At 43.0% G+C, this 21,288-nt stretch overlaps 1 protein-coding gene across 9 annotated transcripts in view; it reads left to right on the top strand.

The window, feature by feature from the left end:
• DLC1 (DLC1 Rho GTPase activating protein) overlaps window positions 1–14,215 on the top strand; it is a 427,762-nt gene extending 413,547 nt beyond the window's left edge. For all 9 annotated transcript variants that reach the window (XM_073017948.1, XM_037983780.2, XM_073017949.1 and 6 more), the window contains 8 exons: window positions 2,359–2,518; window positions 2,647–2,845; window positions 4,778–4,991; window positions 6,169–6,283; window positions 7,152–7,370; window positions 8,916–9,133; window positions 11,157–11,330; window positions 11,690–14,215. In XM_073017948.1, the coding sequence (XP_072874049.1) occupies window positions 2,359–2,518; window positions 2,647–2,845; window positions 4,778–4,991; window positions 6,169–6,283; window positions 7,152–7,370; window positions 8,916–9,133; window positions 11,157–11,330; window positions 11,690–11,810 (1,420 nt within the window). In that variant the 3' untranslated portion in view covers window positions 11,811–14,215. The remainder of the gene's footprint in view (window positions 1–2,358; window positions 2,519–2,646; window positions 2,846–4,777; window positions 4,992–6,168; window positions 6,284–7,151; window positions 7,371–8,915; window positions 9,134–11,156; window positions 11,331–11,689) is intronic.
• Window positions 14,216–21,288: the final 7,073 nt, after the last annotated feature.

Raw genomic sequence — 21,288 nt, 5'->3', positions numbered from 1 at the left:
CTTTTTGTAGAAATCATTTTGGGCCGGGTGTGGTGGCTCATGCCTATAATACCAGCATTTTGGGATTCTGAGGCAGGTGGATCACATAAGGCCAGGAGCTCGAGACCAGCCTGGCCAACATGGTGAAACCCCATCTCTACTAAAATACAAAAATTAGCTGGTCATGGTGGCACGCACCTGTAATCCCATCTACTCAGGAAGCTGAGGCATGAGAATCCCTTGAACCCAGGAGGTGGAGGTTGCAGTGAGCCCCAAGATAAGGCTACTGTACTCCATCCTGGGTGACAGAGTAAGACTCTGTCTCAAAAAAAAAAAAAAAAAAAAAAGGAAAGAAAAAATCATTTTGGATGCAATGCAAATATTTGTAGCATCATTAAAAAATCTACCTGTGCTAAAGAATTCAGGTTACTTTTTTTCTAGCAAAGACTCTCAAACAGTGAATAATTATTTTAAGGAATTCACTACTCTAACATATTATAGACTCAAATGTAGAGATGAAATGCATTGTACAAATTGTTTATAATTACTTTGAAAAATATAGCTCCTTAGTATATAGAATGTGAGGGGTAGGCTATAAGGCTAGGTGGGTCATCTAGCCTAATCTGGGTATATCTTAATTTTTCTGCTATCAGTGCAAAGCAGAGAAATGTTTCTAGATTGACGTCTCAGTGCATTTTTCAGTGTCAGCTGGGAATCCTTAAGTCTTTTCAGTAATCTGAGTGTTTATTATCCAGTTGCACAACTACTGTATTTGATAAAAATGGAGAAGCCACCCATTTTATTAGCACACTGTAGCAAACCCAAGTTACTTGAGAAAGTCGGCAAAGTAAGGAAACTGTTCTGTCTTCAGCTCCTCCTCTCCTTAGGACTCATAGTGGGTTTAACTTCAGCATCAAAGCACCTCCTGTTCAAAGGCTGTTATTATGTGAGCCTTGCTAAATACAGAAGTTGTTTGTTCTGAATGACAGAAATAAGTATTGACCGGTTTATCCTCACATGCTTCAGATTCTCGGTGGGGATCGTAATGTGTTCTTTTCACATTCCGCCGTCGGGCTTTTCTCCCCCGACAAAGCGAGCATTATGCACACTTATAGCCGTGATACCATATACTTAACTGTATGGAAATACAAACTTAACTCTGCTCTTTCGTTTTACCTTTCCTGGAGCTATAAACAGTAACATGCCATGGCCGCTGGTGAACATTCAAAAAGCAAAGCGGTCTGTCTTCTCTGGAGTTCCTCTGTGCTTAGAGTAATATTTTCCCTGCTGGCTATTTAAAACTGCATATTTTAGATTCTCATTTCTGAGTTGCCCACCCCCATCCCACCAAACCCTCAAGAATCTGAAAGTCCATAATACTTCTTGAGTTCTGGTCAGCGTTTCCAGTGACTCAAAACTAACTGTAAAAGCCTCACATGGTGGGCTCTTTGGAGCAGGGAGGAATCCTACACAAGGTTCTTTTCCTGTTTGGCCTTGCCCTTTCGGGTCCTGTTCAGAGAGGTCATTTGGAGAGCTGGAATTTCTGCTTGACAGCCTGAAATGCATGACATGGGTTTCCTGCTGTTGCGTATACTGCTGGGGTGGACCTGGTTTCAGGACACCGGGAAGCCTGGGGTCGGCTCACAAAACCCCCATTGTTCCTTTTCCATCTTCCTTTAGAAACCTACAAATGTAATGTTCTGCGGGTCATCAGCAGGAGAATTTATTTTGACTTCAGGTCATTCACTGTTGAGCTCTGGAGTTGGCTGTCATTGTGTTAGGCTCTCATTGCTGTTTTCCCATCCTGTATTACGTGCATCTTTTGACCCTAAATGCTTTGGATCTCATCAAGAACTCAGAAGCGATTCTTATCCTTTTGTCAAGGCAAAAGAGACCTTGTTTTTCACACTATTATCAGAAGCACCTCATTAGGATATTATATGTTGTTTTCTGCTTGTTCCTTCCTATACTGCCATTCTATGAGGAAATCCATCAGCTTCCTTAAGACTGTAGACCCCAATTCTCCAGGTTCAAGGTGGAAGGACACTCCCAACTGAGGAAATGAGCCTGAACCTCACAATCCCAGCTCTTAGAAGATCTAGAACAGCACTGTCCAGAAGAACTGTCTGGATGATAGGAACGTTCTTTATCTGCACAAGCCAATACAGTAGGTACTGAGCACAAAAGGCGAAGGAGCACCTGAAGTGTGGCCAGAGCCACTGGGGAACTGAACTTGTCATTTTGTTTAATTTAAATTTAAGTAGCCACCATATTAGCACAGATCTGGAGCCCACAGGGTTTACCTGCAGAAGTGGACAAGTGTAGACAGACAAGCGACCATGTCTCCCCCGACACCACCATCTCTGTGTTCTTTAACAGGGCCGTGCCCAAGTTCATGAAGAGGATCAAGGTTCCAGACTACAAGGACCGGAGTGTGTTCGGGGTCCCACTGACAGTCAACGTGCAGCGCACAGGACAGCCGTTGCCTCAGAGCATCCAGCAGGCCATGCGATACCTCCGGAACCATTGTTTGGATCAGGTGAGAGTGCTGCCTGTGGGTCCGCACACTCAGGGGAACTCGGATTACGTGCAGCTTCTTCTAGTTGTGTGGTGTGAACACTGCGTCCATGTGAATGTACGCCACACTTAGTGTTGCTCTTCCGACAGGTTGGGCTCTTCAGAAAATCGGGCGTCAAGTCCCGGATTCAGGCTCTGCGCCAGATGAATGAAGGTGCCATAGACTGTGTCAACTACGAAGGACAGTCTGCTTATGACGTGGCAGACATGCTGAAGCAGTATTTTCGAGATCTTCCTGAGCCACTAATGACGAACAAACTCTCGGAAACCTTTCTACAGATCTACCAATGTGAGTGTCCTTTGATCTTAAGATTGTTGGCGTCGGGGAAAAATAGGACCCACTGAAGCTTGTAGCTTCCTTGGTAGCATTCTTTTTTTTTTTGAGATGGAGTCTCGCTCTGTCACCCAGACTGGAGTGCAGTGACGTGACCTCGGCTCACTGCAACCTCTGCCTCCCAGGTTCAAGCAATTCTCCCACCTCAGCCTCCCAAGTAGCTGGGACTACAGGAGGGCGCCACCACATCTGGCTAATTTTTGTATTTTTAGTAGAGACGGGGTTTCACCATGTGGGCCAGGAAGGTCTCAAATTCCTGACCTCAAGTGATCCTCCCACCTCGGCCTCCCAAAGTGCTAGGATTACAGGTGTGAGCCACCGCGCCTGGCCTTGATAGCGTTCTTTTGACGAGAAGGTCTGCATGGTGACCTCTTGGAAACCCATGTCATCACTTTCTTCCTTGCCTCCTTGTTTGTGGAACAGGTTTCTGTACAGTTACTGAATGATGCGAAAATAAATTTCCCAGTCTCTAATGACTGATGCAATTGTACGGTTTTACCAGCAGATCCAAGTTAGGCTTTCATTAGTTTCTAGAACAGTGTGATCTGAGCACTCAGATAAAGATCAGGTACCAAGATCTCTTTCTCTCTCCACCTTGTCTACAGAAATTTCAGTTACTTCACCTCCCTCTTGCTGGGCTGTTGGATTTAAAATTTCACAGGTCTGTGTGTTTTATCTTGCTGTAAAATGAATACATAATCTTTTTCTGTTATTCATCTCAGTTTCTGCCAGAAATACTTGGGAAAACAATACCCATGCCCTTCTTACTTTTATGTAAAGCTTAAAGAAAACAGTTGTCTAAATTAATGATCACGATCAGGATTATGGCTTTTACAGCCTTGTGTTTTTCTTGGCTCAGTGTGGTATTACAGCAATGTAATTTAAAAGCAGCCTCTCTTAGCGCTCAAATTGTCTCTGGGACTGGCACAGTGGACTTTATTTTATGAGAAATGGAGCTGGTCTGGATTATTTCATTAGTTGTTTCATCCTTTCATATTTTATAAAAACACAGGTCACATTTTCCTTGCCAAGGTATTTGTTATGTGTTGTAACCATGGAGCTGTTTAATCAGTTTGTCCTATGGAGCTACATTTGAGTGACTTGATTTTTCCACCACACGCTCTTTTAAAGAGTTGTCTATTCAAGAAGACCTGAAGATTGGGATCAGCATTTTCTACATGTAGATTGTTTATGGGTTTATTTGCATTTTTATGTATTTGCATATTCATGTGCATTTTTATAACAGCCTCTCAAGCATGCTTTCTAAAAACTTAAGATATTACTAATTCAATGTATTCTATGTATTAATTAGACTGAATATTTTCAGTTCAATTCAGTTCAGAACTGAATATTTTAGCAGCTTGCTTTTCCCGTTTCAAGAATGAACAAATCAGTTAAACTCATGAAAATCTCCAGAGATACTGAGTATTTTGTACTCAAAGCTGAGAGATCTCCGTTCTTACGTTCTTGTACATATTTCAGATAAGAGTTTTTGTCGACACTAAACAAAAGTGTATAGTGTTTTCAGTAATTGAGATTGGTAAATTAGGGATTTTTTTTTTCTCATGCTTCGTTAAGAAAAAACTGTTCTGTAAACTAAAAGAACAGGCATCCTCTAGAGCCGAACTCTGAGGTGGATTTAAGAGTGTTTGGGTATCGTGGGTGTTTAAAATTTTTTTCACTCCTTCACGAGGCAGGAAATACTTGAGGGTAGTGACGCCAGTGGCAATTCATAACTTTTACCGTATTAATCTCTAGTACAGTTTCTACAAGTGCTTGTTCAGTACTGGGCTGAGGTATTTGATGCCGATATTTGCTTTGGGATATTTCCTTGCAATATCCGTGCAAATTCACCAAGCTGATGGGTAAAGTGCTGGTGTCGTGCAGATGTGCCCAAGGACCAGCGCCTGCAGGCCATCAAGGCTGCCATCATGCTGCTGCCTGATGAGAACCGGGAGGTTCTGCAGACCCTGCTTTATTTCTTGAGCGATGTCACAGCAGCCGTAAAAGAAAACCAGATGACCCCAACCAACCTGGCCGTGTGCTTAGCGCCTTCCCTCTTCCATCTCAACACCCTGAAGAGAGAGAATTCCTCTCCCAGGTATGGGCTGCATGGGAGGTGCGTACACAGAGGGGGCAGCCTGCATTCTTCTAGGACTCTCTGTATTTGTGGTTTTCTGGGAGTCTTTCCCGAAACAAGGAAGAAAGTTAGACTGCTGTATTAGTCCATTCTCACACTGCTAATAAAGACATGCCTGAGACTGGTCTATTGGTGTCCATGAGAAAACAGTCTCACGGGACTTAACCCCCACAGACTAAATCCATCCAACTGATCCTTTTCCTCAGCCGTAAAGGAACTTGAAAAGTATTTCTTAGCTAGAGGCCTGGGGCCTAGTTATGCTAGTGAAGGTTAGGTTGCTTTTGAAGGTCGTACAGTGTTTAAATGTATGTTTAAATAGTTCTTTCTGAGATGGAGTCTTGCTCTGTCGCCCAGGCTGGAGTGCAGTGGTGCAATCTCAGCTCACTGCAACCTCTGCTTCCCAAGTTCAAGCCATTCTCCTGCCTCAGCCTCCCGAGTAGCCGGCACTACAGGCATGCGCTACCATGCCTGGCTAATTTTTGTATTTTTAATAGAGACGGGGTTTCACCATGTTGGCCAGGCTGGCCTTGAGCTCCTGACTTCATGATCCACCTGCCTCAGCCTCCCAAAGTGCTGGGATTACGGTATGAGCCACCGTGCCTGGCCACATTTAAATAGTTCTTAAAGTTGACCGGGGCAATCCAACTGCAATGGGATACAGAACTAGAGATGAGTAGAGCAGAGAGATCAAATAAGATGAAGACAAAAGCTCAAGGAGACAATGGACTTAGCCCTCACCTGTGGGAGGGGGCCTGTGTATTCAGGCAGGTAAAGACGGTGACACCGTTTACTCCAACTCCCAGGGACTCCTTTCCCACACTTCTCAGAAGCTGCTCCCCTACCATGCAAACACTGCCCTTACAAGCTGCCCTGTTCCCAATAGGAATGTGTTTAATAAAATGGTTTTAATCACCTTAATTTCATCAAAAGCATATCTCTTTAATGTTTTTTGTGTGTTGTTGACAAAACTCTGAGATACTCTGGTGAGCAAAGTAAAAACACTCTCAATGAATTGAACAATAAACAGGTTCCAGTGAAAACATTTTTTTTCTCTTTTCTTCGGGTTTCCTGGAATAATACCTGGATGAAAAATACATAAATATTTGAACTGTTCCCCTTCTGTATTTCTTCTATCTAGGGTAATGCAAAGAAAACAAAGTTTGGGCAAACCAGATCAGAAAGATTTGAATGAAAACCTAGCTGCCACTCAAGGGCTGGCCCATATGATCGCCGAGTGCAAGAAGCTTTTCCAGGTAAGGAATTGAGAAGGTTGGCTCCTTTATTAAGGATAATGTGAATAGGTACGAAGTCTTAGGCTTGATATTTGTTCATGTCTTACCTGAAGACCTTTTCCACAGCTGGAGATGGTATAAATAGCCGAGAATGTCTTATTTACATATATTATAATGTGTCAGCTAGAGTTAATCATGCTTAATGAAATTGTCCCTTTAGTTAGAAAGGAAAAACAGCCAGGCGTTGTGGCTCACGCCTGTAATTCTAACACTTTGGGAGACTGAGGCTGGTGGATCACGTGAGCTCGGGAGTTCAAGACCAACCTAGGCACCATGATGAGACCTCATCTCTACAAAAAAAAATATAAAAATCACCTGGGCATGGTGGTGTGCACCTGTAGTCTCAGCTACTTGGGAGGCTGAGATGGGAGGATCACCTGAGCCCAGGGAGGTGGAGGTTGCAATGAGCCAAGATTCTGCCATTGCACTCCAGGCTGGGTAACAGAATGAGACTCTGCCTCAAAAAAAAAAAAAAGAAAGAAAGAAAAAGGAAAAGAAAAAAAAAGCAACAAATTATCTGGAATTAAACTTCTGTATCCACTTCTGTATCTGAGAAACCTGCTTTGATCAATGTAATTCACTCCCCCTACTCTAACTTTCCAAAGAAGACCTTACATGGGAATAAGATTTCAGATACATCTATGGAGGTGATCTGTTCATATCCTCATGGTACCACGTGAGGTCAGCATTATAGCCCACCTCTGGCGGAAAGATGCCTGCGCTGCTTTAAGGACCAGGCCACTGTTCCTGCCCAGCCTTTTCCGCTGATGGGCGTTGAGATTGAGTACAGGTGGACTCACCTCCTTTCTGTCTGTCATGTTCCGCACAGGTTCCCGAGGAAATGAGCCGATGTCGTAATTCCTATACTGAACAAGAGCTGAAGCCCCTCACTCTGGAGGCGCTCGGGCACCTGGGAAATGATGACTCAGCTGACTACCAACACTTCCTCCAGGACTGTGTGGATGGCCTGTTTAAAGAAGTCAAAGAGAAGTTTAAAGGCTGGGTCAGCTACTCCACTTCGGAGCAGGCTGAGCTGTCCTATAAGAAGGTAAGGCTTCACCCCGTTGTTGGCTATTTGAGTCCAGGCGTCGAGGCTTGGGTCCATCAGAGATAACATGCTTTTGCCAACTAATCTCTCTGGGGATCTGTAGCCCACACCCTCTCTTGTAGAGCTGGGCACCCAGGTGAGTCAGATCCCCCTGGTGAGAGTGGAAACCGGGCAAAGGAAGAGTAATTTTCATCCCGTGTAACACTTGGGAGAGGATTTCAACTATTTCTAATGAAGTCCTTTGGCTCTACAGAATCACGCTAGACTTGCCTAGAATGTTTTGCTAATGGCATTGAGCTGTGGAACATCCTATGACACGCTTCGATTTTTTCCATAATTTGGTCAGAAACCCTTTGCACTCTTCTCTGTTCTTACTGTTCTCTTGGCCCTTTAATGAGCAGGGATCCTTAGGAGGAAATTAATTCCAGTTAGGACTAGTAAACCTCTTGAGGGCAGAGGCATCTTGTAAGGCTCGGCAGGATAGGTCCATCGGAGGTATATGTTGATGCTGCCTCTACCATCTTGAAAATACATAAACAATGGGAGTAGGCTGGGTGGCCTTGCAGGCTTTGGAAATGAGTGCAAATGATTGATTTTTTATTTTTTATTTATTTATTTTTTTTGAGATGGAGTCTTGCTCTGTCGCCCAAGCTGGAGTGCAGTGGCACCATACCAGCTCACTGCAACCTCTGCCTCCCGGGTTCAAGCGATTCTCCTGCCTCAGCCTCCCAAGTAGCTGGGACTGCAGGTACCCGCCACCATGCCTGGCTAATTTTTGTATTTTTAGTAGAAAAGATGGGGTTTCACCATATTGGCCAGGCTGGTCTCGAACTCCTGACCTTGTGATCTGCCCATCTTCGCCTCCCAAAGTGCTGGGATTATAGGCGTGAACCACCACACCCGGCCAGTGACTGATATTTCTTTATTGCATGCACCCTGATACAGGTCCCAGAAAAACAAAACAAATGTCATAATTTGTTTTGTTTTGTTTTGTTTTGAAATGGAGTTTCATTCTTATCACCCAGGCTGGAGTGCAGTGGTGTGATCTCGGCTCACTGCAAAATCCGCCCCCTAGGTTCAAGTGATTCTCTTTTCTCAGCCTCCCGAGTACTTGCACTTACAGGTGCCTGCCACCACGCCTGGCTAATTTTTGTATTTATAGTAGAGACAGGGTTACACCATGTTGGCCAGGCCGGTCTTGAACTCCTGACCCCAGATGATCCACCCGCCTCAGCCTCCCAAAGTGCTGGGATTATAGAAATAAGCCACAGCACCCAGCCCAAATGTCATAATTTTGACCAGAGTTGACAACAGCTTTTGTTCACTTTCTGGCTTGCTCTTAAAGCCTAGGGATAGCGGCCTATTTAAGTCATAGATTTTTTAGCCCCCCAATATTTGTATATTGATTATATTGTTTATATGATTTATATAATCAATTAACATTGATTATATGTGACTAAAATTGTTAGTCTAACTAACAATTTGACTTTAAAAACTAGGTGTGTACGGATTGCCGTGGCACTGAAAAATATATCCTCTTTCCAGGTGAGCGAAGGACCCCCTCTGAGGCTTTGGAGGTCAACCATTGAAGTCCCTGCTGTGCCAGAGGAAATCTTAAAGCGCCTACTTAAAGAACAGCACCTCTGGGATGTAGACCTGTTGGATTCAAAAGTGATTGAAATTCTGGACAGCCAAACTGAAATTTACCAGTATGTCCAAAACAGTATGGCACCTCATCCTGCTCGAGACTACGTTGTTTTAAGGTGAGCACTTCCAAATTGTTTTTTTGTGACAAGGATGACTCCATATATGAACCAAGCCTATATGTTACTGATCTTACAAGATGGTATAATTATTTAAAGTAGAGGCCAGGCATATGATGGCTCACAGCTGTAATCCCAGCACTTTGGGAGGCCAAGACAGGAGGATCACTTGAAGCCAGGAGTTCAAGACCAGCCCAGGCAATATAGCAAGACCCTATCTCCGCAAAAAATTTTTAAAAATTAGCTAGATGTTGTGGTGCATGCCTGTAGTCTTAGCTACTCGGGAGGCTGAGGCAGGAGGATCTCTTGAGCCAGGAATTTGAGGCTGCAGTGAGCTGTGAGTATGCCACTGTACTGCAGCCTGGGCAACAGAGCAAGACTTTGTTTCTAAATAAACAGAACAAAACATATGCCTCCAGAAAAGTAGTGAACACCTTCAAATATGGAAAACAGATCTGCGTTTATTCTAGCAATGTGTTCCTCACTGAGAATGGCTTGAACTCCTTGGTAACTGAGCTCGGAAAGAGAGGCGCCTTCCAATGAATATGCTCATTGGTAGCAGATTTTTGCCCCTTTTAGGATAGATTTTCTTGTCAGAAACAGCTAGTGAATGAATAAGCCAGGAAATAACATTTGAGTCCCAAGGGAGATGTGGTTAAGGCTGATTTATGTGTAATTCATAAATTCTCTTGAGATATTACTGAAAGAAGAATTCCAAAAATCTTTGAGGAAATGTCATGTTGGAAGTCCAGACCTTTTCAAACAGCCAGTGCTCCTTTACGTATCTGTGTTCCAAGACATTTGTGAAATAGAAAAAATGGTTTTTAAGCTACACTTCAAATTGGCTCTTTTTTCAAAGAGGAGACTGTCTGAGCACATAAACCCTCTGTAACAACGACTCTGTACAGAGTTCCTCATTCGGGAGTCCTTGTATAGTGTCTTCGTGCATATAATACTGCTCTAACAGAATGTCACAGACCGGGCAATTTATAATGAACAGATATTTATTTGGTTCTTGGTTCTAAAGGCTGGGAAGTCCAAGATCAAGGAGTTGCATCCGGTTGTTTGTTTGTTTGTTTGATTTGGGGACATGGTTTCATTCTGTCACCCATGCTAGGGTGCAGTGGCAAGCTCATGGGTCACTGAAGCCTTCACCTCCCAGGCTCAAGCAATCCTCCCCCCTCAGCCTCCCAAGTAGTTGGGACTACAGGCATGTGCCACCATGCCTGGCTAACTTGTTGATGGTTTCTGGTGGTGACATGGTTTCACCATATTATCCAGGCTGGTCTCAAACTCCTGGGCTCAAGCGATCCTCCTACCTCAACCTCCCAAAGTGCCAGGATTTCAGGTATGAACCACTATGCCCAGCCTAGTGAGGGTCTTCTTACTGTGTCCTCCCATAGTGGAAGGGCAAAGAGAGGGCAAGGGAGAGCAAAAGAGAAAATGTGCAGCTTTAAGCCATTTTTATTTATGTATTTATTTATTTTGAGATAGAGGGTCTCACTTTGTTGCCCAAGTTTGAGTACAGTGGCATAATTACAGCTTAAGCAATCCTACCACCTCAGACCCCCAAGTAGCTGGGATTACAGGGGCACACCACCATGCCCGGCTAATATTTTTTATTTTTAGTAGAGATGAGGTCTCAATATGTTGCCCAGGCTGGTCTTGAACTCCTGATCTCAAGCAATCCTCCCTCCCCAGCTTCCCAAAGTGCTGGGATTAAAGGCGTGAGCCACGGAACCTAGCCTCAAACTCTTATAATTGGCATTAATCCAGCTCCCATTAGGCCCCACCTCCCAACACTGTTGTATTGGGGATTCAGTTTCCAGCACATGCTTTTTGGGGAACACATGTACACCATAGCAAGTAGCTTAGAGGATGCCATTTATCTAGGCCTGGGTCATACAGCATGGCCACTGAGCCTGACCCGTCACCCCACTGCAAATAGCGAAGAGTGGAGTATGATTTTAAACTTGGCTTCTATGAAATTGCATCATTTCCGCCTCTGGTTTTGTCTCTACAGAACCTGGAGGACTAATTTACCCAAAGGAGCCTGTGCCCTTTTACTGACCTCCGTGGATCACGATCGGGCTCCTGTGGTGGGTGTGAGGGTTAATGTACTCTTGTCCAGGTATTTGATTGAACCCTGTGGGCCAGGAAAATCCAAACTCACCTACATGTGCAGAGCTGACTTAAGGTATGTTCTGATTCTGATTTTTTTTATATGGTGAGGGTCATGAAGGAAATTCAGACTTTTTGTCTAATGGAAAGAGTGCCTTAAATGAACACATCATTGTTTCCTGGTGACTTCATGAAGAGTGGTGTTTATACAGTAGCATTTCATGTTTGTTGGTCTTCCAGCGACCACTTCCTAATTTGGATCCCTTAGAAAATGTAGTTCTAAAGCAAAGCAAATATGGTAGCTCGGCCATGAATTCAAAGCCACAGGAACTGATAGATTTTATGCATTTGAACTAGCAAACAGACGTTTCTCATTTTATTTCTGTGCTTTCTAACTTAAATGATTCATCTGCTTTTCTTTCTTTTCTCTGATAGGGGCCACATGCCAGAGTGGTACACAAAATCTTTTGGACATTTGTGTGCAGCTGAAGTTGTAAAGATCCGGGATTCCTTCAGTAACCAGAACACTGAAACCAAAGACACCAAATCTAGGTGATCACTGAAGCAAAGCAACCGCTTCCACCACCAGGGTGTTTGTTTCTAGAACCTTTGCCAGTCCTTGAAGAATGGGTTCTGTGTCTAATCCTGAAACAAAGAAAACTACGTGCTGGAGTGTAGGAATTGACTATAGCAATTTGATACATTTTTAAAGCTGCTTCCTGTTTGTTGAGGGTCTGTATTCATAGACCTTGACTGGAATATGTAAGACTGTGCAAAAAAAAATGTATTTGTATTCTTATTCAAATTGCTTCTGAGAAGCAAAACTCTTTAAATACATTATGGAAGATAATGAAGATACTTCATTCTCTCGTGATATCGGTGTATGCGTACCTGTGTCGCTTTATTGGCAGTGTGTTGAGGGACTGGTGTATCCACTGGAATAGCTGGTACTCTTTGACGTGTTTTCTCACCAAGATGAGCAAAGAAAGGTTTGCACAGAGGAGCGTGAATGTGTGTTTGTTGCTGGTTGAATGGCAATAGATGTCTAAGATGGATTCAGTGTCTGGCACACTGAGACACCTCCAAGAAGGAGATCGATGCGTCAGGTTCAGTTTAACCTGGAATATCTGACTACCCATGAATCCACCCAGAAAGGGGGCCCAACACCCTTGTCTGTTTATGCTTTGTTGTTTTTTTTCCAAGTTACTAAGCATATTCCTTCTCCACCAACCTCTTTTGTACTTTGATTGTAATAGATTGGCTCTGACACCCATTTCAAATGCAGTTTCTTTTTAGACCTGATTGCAAATAGTGATGTAGTTTTAACCAGTATGGATTAGTTCAGGGATGAACTGCTCCCTCCGACCTTACTGGCTCTGATCCACAGGGTTTTGTTTTGTTTAAGTTGAGATGTAAAAACTGAATGTGATAACACTTACTCTTAAATCAAGCATCAAAACGTTTTCCCTGTTAGAATTCTTTGCATTTTTGTGTTTGTAACAGAAACGCTTTAAGACACTATGTTTGGGAATGTAGGAAACCGTGTGGCCCAAGGAAATCCCTGTAAATTTAACCCGCCTACGAAAGGCTTTTTCCCCCGCCTTTGGTTGTCAACGGCATTCCCGAAAGCCACATGTGTTTATTAATTGGGTTTGTTCTTATCAATAGGTTTTCTGGTTTTATGACTTTTGGTCTTATTTTATTTTTCCTACATTTCTTTCTTTTTTTTCCTTTAGAATGCCCTTGAAATATATTTAAGTGGTAATGAAAAATAGGAATCATAGTAAAAAACAACAAGAAAACCAACTCAAAGCAGTGAAGTTTTTTAGAAGGGTGGTCTTTATTCAGGTTTTACTGTAATGGTAAGGATTGACTCAGAGACAGTATTAGTAAATTTATTTTGTATGGATCAAAAGTGAATAATGTATGAATGAGAGTTGTAAGAAGGATTTGTATTTTGTTATAACATAGTTACCATTTTCAGTGTTATTTCAAAGGTTCTTTGAAGAATTTCGGGGCGGGGGTCAGATTAGAGTTTTAAAATTTGAGTATTTTGGATATCAGTGTTCCTCATGAAGATATACTTGGATATTCAATTTTGATGGCTTCCAGATTTGTAAGATTGTATGTTGTATATACCATTCTATTAAGAAACATGTCCACTGTGCTTTCAAACATAGATAAAGCATGATAAAGATTATTATTTAAGATATACTTGTATTTATACCTCAGATATTCTTTTGGGTTTTGTACCTCAAGGCTTTTTTCTCCTTATTGTAAATACACTTTACGTGAATACAGTCTAAGTGAAGAAAATAAATAAAAGGAAGAGGTTTATAACTTGCTCTATATCTGTACAGAATATAATCAATAAGTGCACTATTAAATGTTTAAAGTAAGGGAAAAGTCTGGGCTGCCTTCCTTAAAATTGCATCTCACTCCCACCCTTAAAACCACACATTGCAAAGCATAGCATTTTAGCATCAGCTACAATCAAAAGAGCGATTTGCTGAAGGAAAAATCGGACTGCAAATCATTCCAAGGCCAAACTGCAACTGAGCCACCCACTCCCAACAGGAAACCCTGGTGAAGGTTCAGGAAGCACGGAGATTCTCTCCAAACAAAGGTCCAGTTAGGAAACGACGCTGAGAGGATGACAAGAACGTGCAACAGCAGAAAGATGCTCGCAAGCAGAGTCAGGCTCGCCGACGAATGCCACAAAAGGTCTCTTTCCCACTATTTAATTTGACAAGAGAAAAATTGGAAGGATATGAACATTTTCGAGAACTCTGCTGAGGTCAATTAGAGCACCATCACAACTTATTTGTGTGACTAATTGTCTAGATTGTAAGCTCTTTGAGGGCAGGGCTCGTCTCCTACACATCTTTATAATCCCCTGCAGCAGCTTTCAGTATTTTGTACTTGTAGGCACCTAATAAATTTATTATTTGCTAAACTGAACTGATTGGATTAGCTTGTTATTGCAAAGGGAAGAGCATCTAGGATCCCGATCATCTTAAAGCCTCCTTTTCATTCATTGCTGATTTTCAGATGACAGAGACTGGAAATTGTCCAACTTCATGGGATCTTAAGTTTTAAACTGAAAAAGACTAATTATGTAACCTGATGGAGTCTTAAATTTAAACTGATGAAGGTGACATAGATTATATAGATACTATGGCTACTGATTTTAAACAGGTTGTGATGGCATTTTAACAATCACATGTCTCACAATGTGATGTCTATCTTAGAAGAGGTTGTATTTCAACAAATATTTACTTTGGGCATAGAAAAAGGTCGGGGGTGGGGGGGACTCTAACCTTATCATAATTTGTTTTGTGGTTTGTTTGTTTTTGAGACAGCGTCTCACTCTGTTGCCCAGGCTGGAGTGCAGTGGTATGATCAAGGCTCACTGCAGCCTTGACCTCTTCGGCTCAAACAATCCTCCCAACTCAGCTTCTCAAATAGCTGGGACTGCAGGCGCATACCACCACACCTAGCTAATTATTGTATTTTTTGTAGCAATGGGGTTTCACCATGTTGCCCAAGCTGGTCTCAAACTCCTGGACTCAAACGATCCCCCATCTTGGCCTCCCAAAGTCCTGGGATTATAGACATTAGCCACCATGTCCAGCCTTCCCCTTATCATTTTTTAAAGGACACACACACACACACATCAGGGAGGTTTTTTTTACTTGGCTCTTCAGACCTGGTTTGTTCAGAGCTGTATAAAATAAAGATCAAAATGTCTTAGGCCTGAATACCTAATACTTTAGTTATTTGAAGAGATCGGGAATCATTGGTTCCCAATAGTTTACAAGGTTACCAAGGTGGGAGTAGCCACCCTCACAAGCCCCCACTGTGGGTTCAGATTGCTCTTGTCACACCACCTACTACGTGCTTAATGCATTTTGTCAGTTTTTCACTAGCTAGGTACCCCACACTGGAGATCAAGCTGTGAGCAAGGTCGGCATCACCCTGCCCTTGCAGAATTAAAATCTGCCCTCACAGATTTTAAAATAGAAATGTCAGTGCTACGTGGTGAGCACTAGGACGGGTTCCTACGCACTCAGGAGGAGAAGCGAAGGGCTTAACAAAGCTCAAGGTAATTGTTTTACACACTCCAAGCATCCTATCTACCAATTTAATGGAAGAAGTTGGGCAAATCTAACCACATTACATGATTCTTTAAGAAGTTTGTTTTTCAGGGCTGTGGAGACAACTGAAATTTTTGAAAAGCAGGATCTAAAGAAAAATGAAGGAAGACAATCCGATATAGGTACTTTCCAACACCACTAGGTAGGGGAGTGCAGAAAGAGAGGGGTGAGAGGGGTGTGGGGGATTTTACAGCTGCATTCATGTGTCTTTACAGCACTTTTATCCTCTTTTCATGTGCTTGCTTAAGCCTCACACGCACCCAGTGAAGCCTATGTGTCCTTACCATTCTATGGTCAGGATATGACTTAGAGCAGGTGTCCCCAACCCCTAGACTACAGACAGGTACCTGTCCCTGGCCTGTTAGGCCACACAGCAGGAGGTGAGCAACAGGCCAGTTAGCGTTACTTCCTACCTGAGCTCCACCTCCTGTGGGATGGGCGGCATTAGAATCTCACAGGAGCGTGAACCCCATTGTGAACTGCACATGCAAGGGATCCAGGCTCCACACTCCCTGGGATCTGATGATCTGAGGTGGAACAGTTTCATCCCAAAATCATTCCCCAACCTCTTCCGCGGAAAAATGGTCTTCCACGAAACCGGTGCCTGGTGCCAAAAAGTTTGGCGAGCACTGGCTTCAAGAGTTAGTGATTCATTAAAGCCCCCAGACCCAGAAGAACAAGAACTGTGATTCCAGCTCACATCCACGTTCCTCACACCATCTGCCCTTTGCTGATCGCTCCCTAATCTAGAGGCAATTTCTCAGCAAACCGATCCACCACGGCTGCAGGATTAGAATCAGGAAGAACTAGGAACATGAAAGTCCATAACAAAATAGCTTCTGTGAATGAAAATAGAAACTTGAGACACCAATTCACTCTGCCAAAAGAAAACAATTAAGCTGAGAGCTGATCATGCAAGAAACTGCCTTTTTTGTTGTTGTTCCTAAGCAGATAACCTACAGATAAAAGGTTAAATATCTGTGGAGATAGCTACTCTATATTCACATTACCTTATGTAAAGTGCCCATTTACTGAGCACCAGACAAAGATATAAGTGACTATTCCCCTATCCGCTCTTTAAAAAAAAAAAAAAAAAAAAGACAGAGTCCCACTTTGTCACCCAGGATGGAGTGCAATGGCACGATCTTGGCTCACTGCAACCTCCACCTTCCGGGTTCCAGAGATTCTCCTGCCTCAGCCTCCTGAGTAGCTGGGATTACAGGTGCACGCCACCATGCCCAGCTAATCTGTGTATTTTTAGTAGAGACGGGGTTTCACCATGTTGGCCAGGCTGGTCTCGAACTCCTGACTTCAAGTGATCCACCTGCCTCGACCTCCCAAACTGCTGAGATTACAGGCATGACCCACCATGCCCGGCCCCCTACCTGCTCCTTTTCTCTTGCAACTTGTGGATTTAGTAATACCCTCCCTCTTTTCCCCTCCAACTAGCTTTTCCCCTTTAAATACTGAAGCCTCAAAATCATCTTTGTAGAAATTCACAGACCTGTCTTCCAGGCATTGTCCTTAACCTTGGCAAAATAAACATCTACATTGATTGAGACCTGTCTCAGATATTGGTTTATGCCACCTTAGTCGGAGTCCCAAGGAAATTCTGTCACCCTATTACTGAGATGATAGGAGAATTTAAATCGGTGAAGATAAGTAGGAGGAGAAAGTTTCATTTCAGGTTGATGGTTGAAAGAATTTGTAGTTCTGTCTAGCAAATCAAATGTATGATTTGAAATGTACAGACTCCGCTTTTCCTCCTTGTGACACATAGGACCTGATTCTCCCCTCGTGCAAGAGCAGAACAGTTAATGACACATGTGGTCAGATCACAGCCCACCCATTCCCTCTTACCATGCATTTCTTAGTGGGTACACAGGAACATCACTGACAGGCTTCCTAACTTGCAACCCAGGACCAGAATACCGGTCTTGTGACTCTTTCTGCAACACTTCATAACGCGCTCCCCACCACACAAGAATATCAGGAAGTGCTACGGGGATATTTGTGAAGGTGCTTTGAAAAGCAAGGGTTATTCAGCTGTAAGGGAGCACTCAGGAAAGCAAAGTGGAACCGAGCCCAGCTGCTTTCCCTCCCCTGCCCGTTGAGGCATACATTAATGACTCTAAAGCAGAAATCCCAAACAATGAGATCATGGCATGCGTGTCATCTTGGTGTTCCATCAGGATGCAATTTGCCTAAGGAATTTAAATTCCATTTGCCTAAGGAATGCAAATTATAACAAATCTTAAAAAGCCTGTGGCAGGAAAAGCTCAGGTAGGTCTGCACAGTTGCAATGAGTTTGGGCCCATTCTCTAGGGGATGGTGAGACTTTTGCAGGCAGGGAGTTTGCTAAATCATGTTGGTAGCTGTAGCCCAAAGTAATTATCTTTGCTGTATATACACAGCTCCCATGAGAACAGCTGGCTTGTCTGTCCAGACCCAAGGCTGTGTTGACACCTATAGTAATAAACACGTTTCTGTACAAAATTTTCAACCATTGAATTTTTTTTTTAAAGGGGAGGGGAGTTCAGGGCTAAAAGTGTTACAACTCATAAGGGCTTCTCATTTCCTTTTCTCTCTTTTTTTTTTTTTTTTTTTTTTTGAGATGGAGTCTCACTCACTCTGTCACCCAGGCTGGAGTGTAGTGGCATGAACTCGGCTCACTGTAACCTCCTTCTGGGTTCAAGAGATTCTCCTGCCTCAACCTCCCAAGTAGCTGGGATCACAGGTGTGCACCACCATACCTGGCTAATTTTTGCATTTTTAGTAGAGACGAAGTTTCACCGTGTTGGTCAGGCTGGTCTCAAAGTCTTGACCTCATGTGATCTGCCCACCTTAGCCTCTCAAAGTGCTGGGATTACAGGCGTGAGCCACCGTGCCCAGCCTTTTTCCTATTAAGATACAAAACAGTGGCCAGGAGCAGTGACTCACGCCTATAATCCCAGCTGTCTGGGAGGCCGAGGCAGACAGATCACAAAGTCAAGAGACCGAGACCATCCTGGCCAACATGGTGAAACCCCGGTCATTACTAAAAATACAAAAATTAGCTGGGCGTGGTGGCAGGCTTCTGTAGTCCCAGCTGCTTGGCAGGCTGAAGCAGGAGAATCACTTGGACCCGGGAAGGTGGAGGTTGCAGTGAGCCAAGATCAAGCCACTGGACTCCAGCCTGGTGACAGAGTGAGATTCTGTCTCAAAATAAATAAATAAATAAATAAATAAATAACACTGCGGAAAGGAAAAACCTTACTCTTCTTACGACTCTGAGAATGGCACTCACCAACCATGCTAAGTGATGTGTTTCTGCAAAAACAGTCTGATTTACAAGGAGGTCATTTCAAAAGCTTTTGGGATTATAGGCACTTTTAAAATACAAACGTGTTAGGCCCAAGTCTGAATGGACATGCTATGAGCTACCATTTATTATAATATTATAATGCACCAGGTAAGAGAATATGTACTTTATATACAGTTAATACCTCATTTCAGTTTCATAGTACCAGGCATGGTGGCTCACACCTTGTAATCCCAGCACTCCAGGAGGCTGAGGCAGGTGGATGGTTCTAGAGCAGAAGTTTGAGACCAGCCTGGGCAACATAGCAAAACCCCATCTCTACAAAAAGTACAAAAAATTAGCTGGGCATGGTGGCCTGCCTGTAGTCCCAGCTACTCTGGAGGCTGAAGTTGGAGGATTGCTGGAGCCCGAAAAGTGGAGGCTGCAGTGATCATACCACTGCATTCCAGCCTGGGTGACAAAGTGAGACCCTGTCTCAAAAAAATAATAAATAAATTTCATAGCAGCCTTTTGAGGGAGAGAACTTATTAGCCTCCTTTTACAGATGGAAAAGTTTAAAGAGATAGGAAAGCTTAAAGAAATATAGTAGCACATAATATTTACAAATGGACTCAATAAATTTTAGGGCAGTACATAGAACATTCTGCCATGCTGGAGATATTCCTTATCTGCCCTGTCTAATATGGTGGTCGCTAGCACATGTGGCTGCAGCTAGTGTAACTGAGGAGTTGAATGCTTAATTTTATTTAATCTTTTATTAATTTAAACTTAAATAGCTTCATGTGGCTAGTGGCTACTGTATTTGTATAATGCAGATGCTATTTCAAAGATCTAAGAATATTTCCAAGCAATCTAAACCCTATCGCTCTCTTGGCCTATATAATAAAGCTCTTAAGAAATAGGATGGGTGTGGTAGCTCACACCTGTATCCCAACACGTTGGGAGACGGAGGAAGGAGGATCACTTAAGCCTAAGAGATCGAGACCAGCCTGGTCAACATAGGGAGATCCCATCTCTACGGCAAAAAAAAATAAAAATCAGCTGGGCATGGTGGTTCACATCTGTAGTCTCATCTACTTGGGAGGCTAAGGTGGGAGGATCGCTTGAGCCCAGGAGTTTGAGGCTGCAGTGAGCTAGGATCCCACCATTGCACTTTGGCCTGGGCAACAAGTAAGACTCCATCTCAAAAAAAAAGAAAAGAAAAAGAAAAATAAGAAAGAAAGAGAGCGGAGATGAGGAAGGAAGGAAGGAAGGAAGGAAGGAAGGAAGGAAGGAAGGAAGGAAGGAAGGCGGGCGGGAGGGAGGGAGGGAAGGAAAGAAGGAAGGAAGGAAATGACAGACGAAAGACAGAAGAAAGAAAGAACGAGATAGAGAGAAAGAAAGAAAGAGAGAGAGAAAGAAAGAAAAAAGAGAAAGAGAGAAAGAAAATAAAAAGAATGAACAGAAATACAGTAATATTTGTAAAAACCTAACTGACCATATTTCAGGTCAGATAACATCAACTCAACATGCTGCCTGCCACAAGACTAAAACGGCATCTCCACCACCTATGGCCAGCCTCCACATTTCTCAAGCCAGAGTTGGATAACCTCTTTTGTTTGCTGCTAGGGAATCTACACGTCTCCAGACTAGAGATAAAGATGCAGCCGATCCGAAAAGAATGCCTAATAATTCAGACTATTCTTGGCCCGCTGCAACTCTCACAGACATTGCTGTTCCAGCAACCACAGCTGTCATTTTGTGGTCTGTTCCTGTCTGTTCCTGTTATTTTGTGTGTCTGTTCCCTTGTCTCTGGTATCGTGGCTTCTTTTCATGTTGGTAAGACTGGCCATTCAACAGCAGCATTCGGAGTCCAGAGTCAGCTTTGATGGAAGGAGTCCCTGATCCAGGTTTGATAAGAGAGGTCTGCCCCCAAAAGTCAGCAGTAACAATTCTGAGACAAAGACGCATCTTCCTTAGTGGTTTCTAGACTTTCGCCTCCAAAGGATCTTTGTTATATTCCTTAACCTGCTCCACCTTTTCCACAGTTTTCAAATATTTCTCATATTACACAGTATAATTGTTCGAGGAAGTAATGTATTCATTTTCTTATTTTCAGTATATACATGTATTATTTATAACTGTTAATCAAGGCTAGAAGCCTCTCAGAAAGAAATGTGAAATAACTATTATTGGCACACAATTTGAGTGTTCTCCGTGAAAAGCAGTTTTCTAAGGTTTTTGAAACTGAAGGCTGTGGGATTTTAAAATCAAAACAATTGAATTCATGGATGTTGTAGGATTGTTATCAAAAGCTGGGGAGGGTAGTGGGGAAAAGTGTATATGGTTAATGGGTACAAAACAAAATAGTTAGAAGGAATGAATAAGACCTACTATTTGATAGTACAACAGGGTGACTATAATCAATAATAACATAACTGTGCATTTTAAAATAACCTAAAGAGTGTAATTGGATTGTCTGTAACACAAAGGATAAATGCTTGAGGGGACGGACACCCCATTCGCTACGATGTGATTATTTTACATTGCATGTCTGCCTCAAAGCTTCTCCTGTATTCTGTAACTATATACACCTA

The sequence above is a fragment of the Chlorocebus sabaeus genome, chromosome 8 (genome assembly GCF_047675955.1).
Source record: "Chlorocebus sabaeus isolate Y175 chromosome 8, mChlSab1.0.hap1, whole genome shotgun sequence".
In the NCBI taxonomy this organism is placed as follows: Eukaryota; Metazoa; Chordata; class Mammalia; order Primates; family Cercopithecidae; genus Chlorocebus; species Chlorocebus sabaeus.
The sequence above is the reverse complement of the archived record's forward strand: the minus strand, read 5'-3'. Positions and strand labels throughout refer to the sequence as shown.